We start from the raw sequence: 12,437 nt of genomic DNA on the forward strand, positions 1-12,437 counted from the left end.
TCTGGTGTGGTGTCCTGCCAAGGCAGGTATTTTCTTTTCTTGCATTGTTATCCTTTCGATGACAGGTTGTGGTCTCTGGTTGTTTTCCGGGACGTGTCTTAATTTCTGATCCTATTTGGTGTTTACCCCGGTGGCTGCACAGTGTTCTTTGCTTTTTACCCAAGTTCTGATCGGTGTGTTTTCACGGTATTGTGCGTATGCCCTGTTGCTTCTTTCACCTGTCCGACAGGGTACTTCTTCTGTATGCCTTTTCAGGTATTCCTCAAAATGTTTGATGCCATAGTACCCCTTATAGGGGACTCCAAATGCCGAGCTTGGTGCACCGGTGCAAGTTCGAAAATGCTGCACAGGGGTTCTTCTTGCCTCCCGTCCCCCCCACTCCCCCTCCCGTTTTTCTCTTTCTCTCTTGCTCCTTGTAGACATCCCTAGTCCGAATCTTGGCATTGTGCCCAACTCGGTCACCCTACTGCTTCTATGCCTCTGCATGGCCTGTTTTTCCTCTGCTTCTGCCTTGCACACAGCTGCAGTTGCCTTCACTTTTTGATCGGACCTGTTTCCGATACCGACGTCCACGTTTCGTTACTGGCCTGGCTGTTCTTCAGGCATGCCTTCTGCTCTTTTTTTGGGTTATATGGTGACTGTTCCTCTTCCTTTATTCGTGGAATATGTGCCCTTCTTGGGCACCTACTCTTCTACAGTGTGAATTCTTTATTCATATATTTATGTCTTTATATCATATGTATATAATTTCATACCTTTCTGAATATATGGTTTATATCTTCTTTTCTTGGGATTATATTCTGTTTAGTCCTAAAGAGCTTCCTCTCTCCCAGAGTGTTTCCTCCGCCTAACGTGGTCTATAGCCATTATTGTTGCTATTGCTTATGATGCTTTATCAGCTATTCGTTAGAGCCCTATACTATGGCTACTTCCATGGCTGGGAGCTTTGTCCAGTAGTTTTAGCTGCTGTCCTTATCCTTCCACCTCGGTCTCTCAGACCGGCTTCCCTTCCTGGGGTCCTTATACTGCTATGTTTATATGGAGTGTTCTTCCCACTTGTCTTGTCTGCCATGCTTTTTCTCCCATGTGTTTGAACGGCTGCAGATTCTGGTCCGTGTGGGGTTCTCCCCGAGTTATCTGGTATTATCTTTTCCTCCACCCCTCCCATCGTAACAAGCGCTCTCTCTTACCAGGATGGTATTGCTTGGGTGTCTATTCTAAGGTAAGGAATCTGCAGCTCGACGTATCTGTCAGATGAATAAGTTACTTACTTTGGTAACGCCTTATCTGGTAGATACTAGATCTAGCTGCAGTTTTCTTAGAGACCCATACATCATCTTCGTTCTGTTAACTGATTCTCCCCTTCGTCAGTTCCCTTCTTTGCTTCCTTGTTCGTTTCGTTTTCCTACAAACAAAAACAAATATAGAGAGGGGAGACCAAGAATGACAATCCTTTTTTCCAGTCATGCTTCATGTAAGCATTTTTCAAAAGGAAGACTCTTTTTGGGCATACTGTTTCCATTGGCAGTTTCTATACATGGATGCGTGTTTTAGTGTCGAAAGTAGTCATGGAAGAAGCTGACGTCGGCGCTTCAGGGGAGAGCTTATATGGACTCTAAAAATGTAACATCTGGTGAGCGACATCGTATGGAGTTGTTCGGCTCCCTCTACCAACTCGCAGGGCTATTGCTGTAGAAACATTTCCGGATCCAGTCTGGCACCTGGGGATACTTTTTCCGGCAAGGAATCTGCGGCTAAATGTAGTCTCTACCAGATAAATAGTTACCAAAGGTAAGTAACTTATTCTTTATTAACAGCAAATCTTTATAGGACTTCTGACTTGGACAACACTTGGATAACTTAGCACGCTGTCAACCCTATGTTAGAACAAAGCAAGTCAAACTGTTAACCTCACCAACATTTTTCTGTTTTCCAATCTTCTGCAGTGTTACTGACTAATGACTATATGTGTCCTGGCTCCTCTTATATCCTGCTATATACAAAGAAGGCTGTCCAGTGAGCCAATGTATTATCACTGACCTTTGTTCCGTCCTACAGTAATCTGATTCAATGTCATTGTGTGGCCCTGATAAACTTTGAAGCTCAGATTTGAGACACTGCTATTAATGCACTTTAGCCTTGCAATTGGATAGACAGCACTTTTTTAAATTCTGTGAAATTCTGCAAAAGGGGCTTCTTTATGTCATTAGGTTAGCACTTTGCAAGTTCTACCGCTCGATGAGTGGTTACAGATCACTTTTAATTTTTTATTAGGACAATAACTGAGTTCAGAAGCACTAGGCTCCTTTGCCACCCCCAAAGCCTAAAAATTCAGCTGCCAGTTCCTCCTTGCTTCCAATAGCCCTGAACTCCACTAAGAGGTATATTTCACAGTTTCTGATTGATACATCTTCCTGCAGATAACTCAACTTATGAATAACCATCAATACTGTTCTGGAAGCTTTTCCCCCAGTAATTTTATACCATAAATGTGGTAAATCTGGAGTATATTAAAAAGCCCCCTGCAGGCTGGTGTCATTTCCTGTGTTCCACGCCTCAGTTACGTGGTTCTGAAGCTATACTGGTGAAATTCCTCAGCTTTTCAATAGCAGTTTATGGGGTTAAACCCGGTCATCGATACTTCAAGAAAAGGTCTTTGTCAGATCTACATGAAATTCACTTGTGGTGTCTGAGCTAGGACATTTACTACCCTGCATGTGACTCCTGGAAATGGAGGCGATCAGGGAGCATGAGGCTGAGCTATTTTTGGCCACTACATACAGGGGATACTTCAAAGCTTTCCTCTTCGCCTCTAAGTCTCCAGAAAGGGAACAATCTTACAAAAGGTCATCTCGTGGAAACAAAAATAGTACCCCATGAAAGTGAAATCCTCTTCTTTGAATGCTACTATGCCTATTCAAAGTCTTGATGCTGTTCCGCATCACCATACTCTTTCTTGTCAGAGAAAAATACAATATTGAAGAAAATGAAACCAGAGTTCCTTGCTCCATCTGCCGATTCTGCTCCAGTCAAAGCCTTCTAGTGTGGCTATACTGGACTTTTTTAGGATGGCTCTGATACCCTCTAAGGGTGAGTCTAATGTTACAGGTTTTGTGACTCTGGTGAGGACACCCAAGCAACTTCTAACTCAACGCCTCCATGAACTCTGTCCCCTGGCCCAAAGAAAGAATAAAAACCTGCGAAGGCAGTATCACCCTTTCAATAACGCAGACACACAAGTCACAGAGCCGTCTCAGGCACTGCCTTTATAGTCAACTGGAATCCTCTGATTAGCAAAGGAAAAAGTCAGAGCACGTTTTGATGATTCTAGGTTCCAGGGGATGGAAGAACTGTTTTGGTCCGACTCAGAGATTCTTGCTATGCCTGATAGAGATTATGTCCGCATACAATACGATGACAACCTCCTCCCCACTTCCCGTAATATTGGCTTATATCTTGGCCTGGATACGTCTCTAGTAGGGTATATCTCTTTCTCTCTGGCCTTCATTCAGCAGAATCCTCTTCATACTATACGGTAATACAAACGGCAGAAGCAGCCTTGAAGTTAAACATCCCTTCTGCAGAGGCAAAATCTAACATTTTTGGCCAAAATTAAATCTTACAACCATAGTTGCAGAGCCCTTTGTGGTCCTTAAGTAAGCATCTTTTGGAACTTGTCTATGTTGGAGAAACACTTTTTGGGCCTGTCAGCCCACATTTAAATTGCCAGGTGATATACACATGCTTGAATGACCCACAATTTGCCATTCACACCCTTCATCAGAAAGTCAAGCGGTCCAAGCTTTTTCCTCAAAATTGAACCCCATGTTTTTTTGCTTGGTGTGCTCAATTGCTGAAAAGTCTTCACCTCGGGCAGAGTCACCCTCCTATGCCATTCAAACTGCCAGACTAAATCAAAAAGCCGTTTTTGGACTTGGTCAACACCGGCTTGGACACCTCCAAACAGATCTTGAAGTGTAACCTGGAATTAGCAGACACAACTCCATCCAGGCACACATCCATCATGATGCATTCCTATGCTTGACTTCTCAGGCGATGTCCAGGCAACTCTCCTTTACATGCCCTTTGATGGTGAGCATCCATTCAGAGATAAAGTAGAGACCTTCCTGGAACACTTTAAAAACAACAGAGCTGCAGCTTGTTCGCTGGGCTTAGGATACTTAATGAGGCAATTCCACCAACCTTATGGATTTTTTTTTTTTTACTTCATGTATTTTGTATCCCCAGTAAAATGTTTAAAGCTAAATTAGTGGTTCCTCCTAAATATTGATAGCTCTTAAACGAAGAAGGTAGACTATTGTGCATGATTTTTGTTTTTTTCGCTGGATAAATTGCTCCTTTTCGGATTGATGTTTAGGGTATCATTTGAAAGATTATTCCTATTCCGTATACTTAAGAATATACTTTTTGTACTGACCTTATTTATAATTGTAAAACATTAACTCATAGCTCAACAAAGATAAATGTAAATTTGCTGTTTTGTTTGCTTCGTGAAGAATCTTCAGTTTGTTTATCTATTTAACTTTTTTTTCAAGACTCTTTTTTATTGAGTAATTAAATAAAGTAATCACATATATTACAAAGAAGTAAAAGTATAAGTCAAACAGTATATCTGTTTCGGAGCGGGTGACTTCTATATAGCCTTTATAAAGCAAGAAAGGAAACCATTCTGGTCTGTAAACGACAGCCCCTAATATGATTAACATCTGTGTGTCACCCCCGCATAGCAAGCCTCTGATCATGTCCATCAAGCCACCCCATATACGTCACATCTGATGTAACAACATTACTATCCTGTGATATATCTCTATATGGTTTCAAATTCTGCAGGTTGCGGTGGAGGTGGTTCTAATAGGAGACCCCTAAAATCCGCCCATCGTTTCCATATTTTAAAGTGTTTCTGCAGACACCTCCGTGCTTAAAAATTAGCAGTTCCTGGCCCATACACTAGTCAAGGCCAGTCCTCCAAGTGCCTCATTTAGGCAGGGCTGGGTATTTCCATGCCCTTGCTATATCCCTTTTTGCTATGGTAAACCCCAAGAATAGTAGATGTCATTTGTAGATGTTTCCCCCAATTTCGTCTGTGATATGCAATAGAATGAGTTTAGGAGAAAGAGGTATGTCCCAGCCCAGCATGGCTGATAAACAGTGAGAAACCCCCCTCCAAAATCTGCCCAGCGCGGCACAGCTCCAGTTTGTATGTAGAAGTGTACCTTCCTCGCCGCCACAGCGCAGGCACATAGGGGAGTCTATCAGCCCCACCCTCCAAAGTCGGTATCTGGTAAAATAGGTACGATGTAAATACTTGAATTGAATAAGTCGTAGACGAGATGCAATTGCTGCGCATCTCGGGGATTCAAGGGCTTACCATCTGCCATTTCTCCCGAAGTGAATCTAAAGTCGTGGAAAGGTTTGTCACTAATGTTTGGTATATTTGAGCAGTTTTGTGATCTCCCAAATCTCCCATAAAGACCTTTGCCTCAATAGGGTTAAACTCCGGAAGGGATTCTAAGTGTGTAATGTATGGGGATATGGCATGTCTTAATTGCAAGTATTTATAAAATTGTGTATGTGGCATGGCGTATTGATGGTGCTCTGTTCCTGAAAGGATCTCATTGTGGTACCATGCATGACATTTCCCAGCATGGAAATTCCCATGGCATCCCATTATTTAAACCCTACTAGCGCAGACACTTGCGGCATAAGGCCGCTCTGCCAAAGGGGGGTCTCCCTTGTCAATCGTTTCCACCACCCTATCTTGCGCATTGAGTCGTTCCACACTCCGAAAACCACACGTGTGGCAGGTGGTAGCTTCCACAGCTTTTTCGGCCTGTATAGTAGCTTGTGGGGTAATACATCTCCCATAAGCCATGGGATGCTGTGGGATATGATTGAACATCAGAGGTCGCTATACCTCTGCAATAGGTTGTTTGAAACCACGTTTTAACTGGTAACCTAGCGGCCTGATCGTGCCACAGAAAGCGGCTCAGCCTGGAGTTGAGCTGCCGGAACTGGGAGGTTGCTATCTGAAAAAGGTGATTCTGCAGTTGGTAGAGAAGGCGAGGGAGAGACACCATTTTGAATATTGTTGATGTACCCAGGATGGAATGGGGCATACGCGCCCAAGACTCCATCTCTGCCTGTGTGCATGTCCACATGGGGGCAATGTTCTTATTCCACGACACCGATTGAGAGTCTGAAATATAGATCCTGAGGTACTTCAGTCCAGTTGTGGCCAGCGTTATGTCTTCTGTCCAGGTGCCCATATCTGAGCCACCGCGAATGAATGAAAGAGTTGATTTCTTAGCGTTCATATATAGGCCCGAGTGCTGACCGAAAATCTGCATAATGCGGAGAATATGAGCTCCCGTCGGCTGCGGATCCATAAGGAAATAAAGGACATCATCCGCACATAGGTAGATCCGATCTGAACCACCCCCCCCCACCCCTCCCATCCCCAGGCCATTTGAAGCCCCTCACCTGGGCACCGATTCGAGCCCATGAGGCTAGCGGTTCCATAGCTAAAGCAAATAAATACGGTGATAGGGGGCATCCCTACCTGTAAAAGAGCGAACAGGTAGGTCCATCCGAGTGAGTCAAATGCTCTATCTAGGTCAGTCAGTAATAAGGCCGCCGAGTCCCCTAGATGATCGATTGCCGCTACTGCATTGTGCACCTGTTGGATATTGTGACGGGTCGCCCAATGGGACATAAAGCCGGCCTGATCTGGGTGGACCAGTTCTGATATATAGGGGATGATACGGTTGGCCAAGGCTTTGACCAATAAGTGGACCTCTACATTTAGCAATGAAATGGGGCGTAATAAAGAATGTTGGTCTTTCGGACACAGTGCTTTACCGGAGCGTAAGTCAACCAGGGCGGAGTCCAGCTCTCCAACCGCCAGTGGGGCATCAAGTACTGCCTGTGCCACGTCTGAAATGGCCTTAGGGGGCAAGCCATCGAGATATTGGCGGATCAAGGGTGCCGGTAGGGCGTCATAAAGGGCATAGAGCTCTGCATAATATGTCGCAAAGCTACAAGCAATTTGAGTAGGGTCCCTGAGTGTACGACCGTCATGGCTGAGAATACCCGGAATACTTATCAAGCGGAGGGCCCGCTGGCACAAATGGTGTTGTAGGGAACTTGATTTATCGCCCCATTGATAGATTCTACTGCGGGAAGCCAGCCAAGCCTGTCTGGCCTCATCATGCAGCGTGTCAGCATAGGTTTGTTGCAGAAGGAGCAGTTGGCGGTGAGTCTGCCCGCCGTTCACACGTCTACAACCCCGCTCCAATTCCAGCAGCTAGGCCTCAGTCCGAAGCAGCGCTTCTCTGCGTTTCTTCCATTGAGCCGCACAATACGCGATATCCGCCCCCAGAATGGTGGGTTTCATAGCCTCCCAAATACTTGCTGCGGAACTCACCGTGCCCAGATTGTCGGCAAAATAATCCGTAATTGTCTGACATATGTGTGATTTATATTGCAGGTCTTGGAGATGCCACGACAACAGGCGCCATTGAAAGGGGGGCGGGTCACCCCCGGTCGCAAAGTCAGGAACACTGGAGAGTGATCCGACAAACCCCATGGCAATATATCTGCCGCAACAATTTCAGAATAGTATGCGTTGAGTATAAATATATAATCCAGCTGGGAGAAAGAGTCGTGGACCTCCGAATAAATGTGTAGCCTTGTGTGGTTGGGTGTAGGTGTCTCCACGTGTCCATCCATCCCATGTCACCCACCAGTGCCTGTAGATGTGTACCTCTAGGTGGTTCTGGCTCGGCGCGTGATCTCCAGCTATCTAGAGCCACACTCAGTACATCATTCCAGTTACCACCTATTATTGAGAGGCCCATAGGCAACCCCAACAGCGTGTTCGTCAGGTGCTCTACAAACAAGTCAGAAAGCGGGGGGTGTATAGATACTGCCCAGTGTAACGTACTCTCCATGCAGAGTCCCAGTAACAATAATATACCTGCCATGGGGATCAGACCATGTTTTAATATGTGTATATGTAACCCGGCGGTAGATGAGGACTGCTACCCCGTGGGAGCCTCTGGTAAACCCTGCATGAAAGATTTGAATACAGCCAAACCGAGCAAGACATAGCGCCTTGGTGCCCATAAGAGGGGTCTCCAGTAGTAATAGGACAACAGCTGCAGCACGTTTGGCCTGTCGAAGGATCGCACCTCTCTTGACTTTATCTAATGCCCCCCTTATATTCCAACGGACTACGTGTAGCCTACCAACAGGGTCCATCAAAGTGGAAAGCATCTAAGAGAAGAGTGGAGATTTGGCCTGTCACAGGGCATATAGACCATATAAGTAAGCGAGTAACACAGTTTTTTCAATAACATTTAACAAACCCAACCCCTCCCCCACCCAATACCTCAAAACAGCAGAAGCATCTGTCGCTGTAGGTGTCGCAGATACTGAGAAAAGAGTTATGGGGGAAGGCCTCACGTAGGTCCGTAGATGGTGACACCAGCTTAGTAAATATTACAAAGTTCTCAAACCCTATGTCAGGCTGTTGACGGGTCTCGCTGGGCACCTGCCGCCCGGGAGCCAGAGGCACTCCGTGACTTTGAACGGCATCTTAAACGCGACCTGTGAGCTGGCTTCACCTTAGGCTTGGCCACCTGTCTCCTGGCTTTTCCGTATGAAGATTCCGAATCGAACCGTGGTGGCGGAGTATGTGGCCTGGGTCTCTGTCTCTCATCTGTCCAGGCGAAGACCTCTTCTGGAGTGTCACAGAAGTGGGTCCGTGACTTGTAGACTACTCGCAGTCTGGCAGGAAAGAGCAGTGCATACTGGATTTTGAGCTCACATAGACGAGCATTAGCAGCCGTAAATGACTGGCGACGTTGCTGTACCAGTCTTCTATAGTCCGGAACAATTAGGATATGATGAGATTCGAATTGGAGTTTGCCAGCCAGTCTGGCCTGCGCGAGGACGGCGTCACGGTCATGAAAGTTCAAAAGTCTGGCAATAACAGGTCGCGGCCGAGCCCCAGGCGGAGGCTTTCGCATTAAGGCACGGTGCGCCCGTTTGATAATAAAGAACTGCGACAAGGCAGTCTGGGGGATCCAACTCGCTATCCACTTTGCAAGAAATTGCTCCATATTCTTGTCCTCGCATCCCTCTGGAAAACCCACAAAGCGAAGGTTGTTTCTCTGTGCTCTACCTTCAGCATCTTCCGCCCTGATCACCAGCCCTTTCATAATGGATTCCAAAGAGGTCATCTGCGTCTTAAGGGACGCAACTGTATTTTCCACAGTGGAGATGCGAGTTTCCGCCTGTGTGATTCTATCTACCGCTTTGCGGAGATCGTGACGAATGAGTGCCACATCCGACCCTACCTCTCCAATCTTAGCCTCCAGTGCCTCACGAGACTGGGTTATTGCCGCCATCAGCGCAGCATTATCCCGGCCGGCAGCGCTCTGACTCGATGATTCCGGCACCTGTGCCCCAGGCCCCGTATAGTGATCCAGGGTGCTCTGTTTCTGTAGTTTGTCCCGAGTCATTGTCAATGATATTGATCATATACTGACCCAGCGAAGAGAGATACGGCGCCACCAGAGATTTCCGTTTGTTTTCACTGCACCAGCAGCCTTTAAGAGGTGCCTCCGTTGTCGTCCAACTCGGCGGGAAGACAGGCGCTAAGGCAACCAGCAAACAGGCCGCACCAGGTCTAGCCCAGCCACTTCCGCGTACAGGTACCCTCACACCCCCCTATTGGGTGTCACCAATAAGCCCAATGTCGCGGAGTCACAATAGGAGGAGGAGGCGGCCACCGCTGGGCCCCATGCGAACAGACACGTTTATTCCCCGTGCACCGCAACCAAGGCCTAGGGAAGTGGGTTGTAGCAAAGCACAGCGCGATCCTCTCGCTCCTAAGAGATATATTGAATAGCAAATCCCTGCAGGCAAGAGTCCGTAGGGGCCACAGCTCCGAATCCTGTGGGAAGCAACATAGAGGCAGCCAGGTACTTCCCACTTGCAATCCCTTCTTTGGTGTTGTGGGGGGGGGCGATATGAGGGGGCGCCACCAGGGGCTTGGGCCGGGCACCCCTGCGCACCACCCTGCAGCACACACAGCAATGTCTGGTCCCCAGAGAGGAGCATACAGGACAGAAAAGGGCCCAAGTATAATTCCAGGACGAGGAGGGCCCACCATGCAGCCACAGTTCTAGGCGGGCCTTCGCCAACCCCTGATTGCATCAAGTATGTCAGGGGGAGCGTGGTTCACTCAGCGCAAAAGTGCCCAAGCAACAGGAGAAAGTCCGGGGGGGCAAGGGCCGCAGTCTCTGACCTCTCAACATCCAGTCCCCGTAGCGGCGGCTGGCGCCGTCCAGGTCACGCTCCCAGTGCCCATGGCCCCATATATTGCGCGGGATCCGCCCAGCACCTTGCGGACCAGCCAACAACCTCACCCGGGCGCAACGACGTCCAGCCACGAGGATTCAGTGGCAGCCGCAGCTGGGATGTAGTAGCGCGGTGTCACTGCCGCGGACTGCGGCTTCCGGGTTCCTAGGTCGGCCCACAAGATGGCCGTCTGCTTGGCAAGACCTGCAGAGCTCACCAGGCCGCGCCCGGCCCCAGGATCGCAGGATTCCGGAGGAGCTGTATTCCAGGCAGTCACCGTGCCAAGGTCTGTCCTCGATGTCCGGGAGCCCCACTCGGCTCGGACAGCTCCGCAGAGGCAGCAGCCAAGCCCCCGCGAGCGTCACCCCCGATCTGGCACCACCCTGCAGGGCCGTATTAGGGACGCAGCAATGGCGGGGCACGTGGCGCTGGTCCGACCTCAATCGCCACAGCTGCAGTCAGGTCCCAGAGCGACACATCGGCCACTCCACGAAGCATCCGGTACGGGGAGAGACAGGTAGGGGTAAATTATGGAGGCTGATGTACAGGATAATTGTAGGATATCTAGCGGGCCCACGGAGCTTGGCTAAGGCGCGTCCGCCATGTCGGACCTCTTGGCCACGCCCTCATCTATTTTGCATTTTACAAATAAATGTGTGAATCTTGTTTTATCTCCTCTAAGAAATACAGGTTTTTAATGCTATATGTTGGTGGTCACTTACGAAAGATTGTTTTTACCAATGTATTTTAGCTCTGTAATGTTATGCTGTATGATTATAGACTTTGTATTCCCACTTAATGTAGGTCATGCTTGTTGGATTGTTTAGTATGTTTATTTTATACTCTGAATGATTAATGTGAAATGCTGGACAGTATATTCCTCACATTGCACTGTTGATAGTCTGGTTACGATGCACACTCTGGTCACATTCTATGTCCCTGATATGCCATGACTATATAATTTCATGTTTGAAACTAATAAAACGTGTTAAAAACAATGTAGGTCATGCTTTTTATTATAAAATCTTAATAAAATGTTTTGAACTTAAGAAGAGTGCTCTCTCTTATCCCAGTCTAGAAGGTGGTGGTCTTAATCACAGGTGTTTTCTGTTGATCTATTCCTGTTTGCAAAATGATGTGATCTTAAACTCTACGACTACCTTAGGGCTATTTTTGTTCTTTAAGTGGATTTAGGTCAACCATATCATCCAATGTTTTAACCTGTTATCCTTTTGCTTGTCTAAAATCAACCCATAAACTGGAGCACAAATGGCTATATCAATTTTTCATTCCGAAAAGTAAGTGAAAAAAAATACTTGTCCTTTGCTGGGAAAAGAAGTCCCCTCGACAATACACAGGAATTTGTTGCAAAATGTGACTTAGTGTAATGTATTTCAGATTCCGAAAATTGATGGTCTCATCTCCTACCGGGATCCCCATTTCTGGCGTCACTCGGCTAGTGTTGTTGCAGGAACCATACATGTGCAGGTGATGTCCGATGTCGTGGAGCAAAGAGTTATCCAACAGGTAACACAGAGCACTGTATCATGTTCTTTTGTATAATTCACCTTACGCAAGTTCAGAGTACTCAGCCATTAATATTGTTTTGCCATCCTTGTAAAACAGTTATGCAAGCAGTCGAAAGTTGTTGCCAATGAGTTATGTTTTAATATGGTGTAATGTTGTGAAGATCTGATTACAAATGGCAGTGTAGCCATAGCCGCTTGTCTCCTGGTATTAGGCCCAAGGCTAGATATTTGTCAGTGTCTGCCACAGTACCCAGGGAGTTTGTACTAAATTTGCACAGATAAGTTGTTTATTTAATGAAAGGCAAAATTGAATAAGTTTGGATGTCTGAAAGTATTTGAACATTGTATGATGTTTTGAAAACAAGATCTCAAGGTAATGAGAACAGCACTGCATGCGTAGAATACAGAAACAGTGATCAACTTTGTTGTACCTGGTGCTATGTTTAAGCATAAATCTGGTAGATATCAACATCCTCTATGAGGGCACTGTTGGGTAAGCAAATAGACCTTGATCATTAAATA

General features: G+C 46.8%; 1 protein-coding gene across 1 annotated transcript in view; it reads left to right on the forward strand.

Annotated features, from left to right (window-relative positions):
* The window catches only part of SLC30A5 (solute carrier family 30 member 5), a 427,281-nt gene that overhangs the window by 380,304 nt on the left and 34,540 nt on the right, over positions 1-12,437 (forward strand). The window contains exon 15 of the mRNA XM_085632130.1: positions 11,785-11,913. Within this exon, the coding sequence (XP_085488256.1) occupies positions 11,785-11,913 (129 nt within the window). The remainder of the gene's footprint in view (positions 1-11,784; positions 11,914-12,437) is intronic.

The sequence above is a fragment of the Triturus cristatus genome, chromosome 2_1 (assembly GCF_964204655.1).
Source record: "Triturus cristatus chromosome 2_1, aTriCri1.1, whole genome shotgun sequence".
NCBI lineage: Eukaryota > Metazoa > Chordata > Amphibia > Caudata > Salamandridae > Triturus > Triturus cristatus.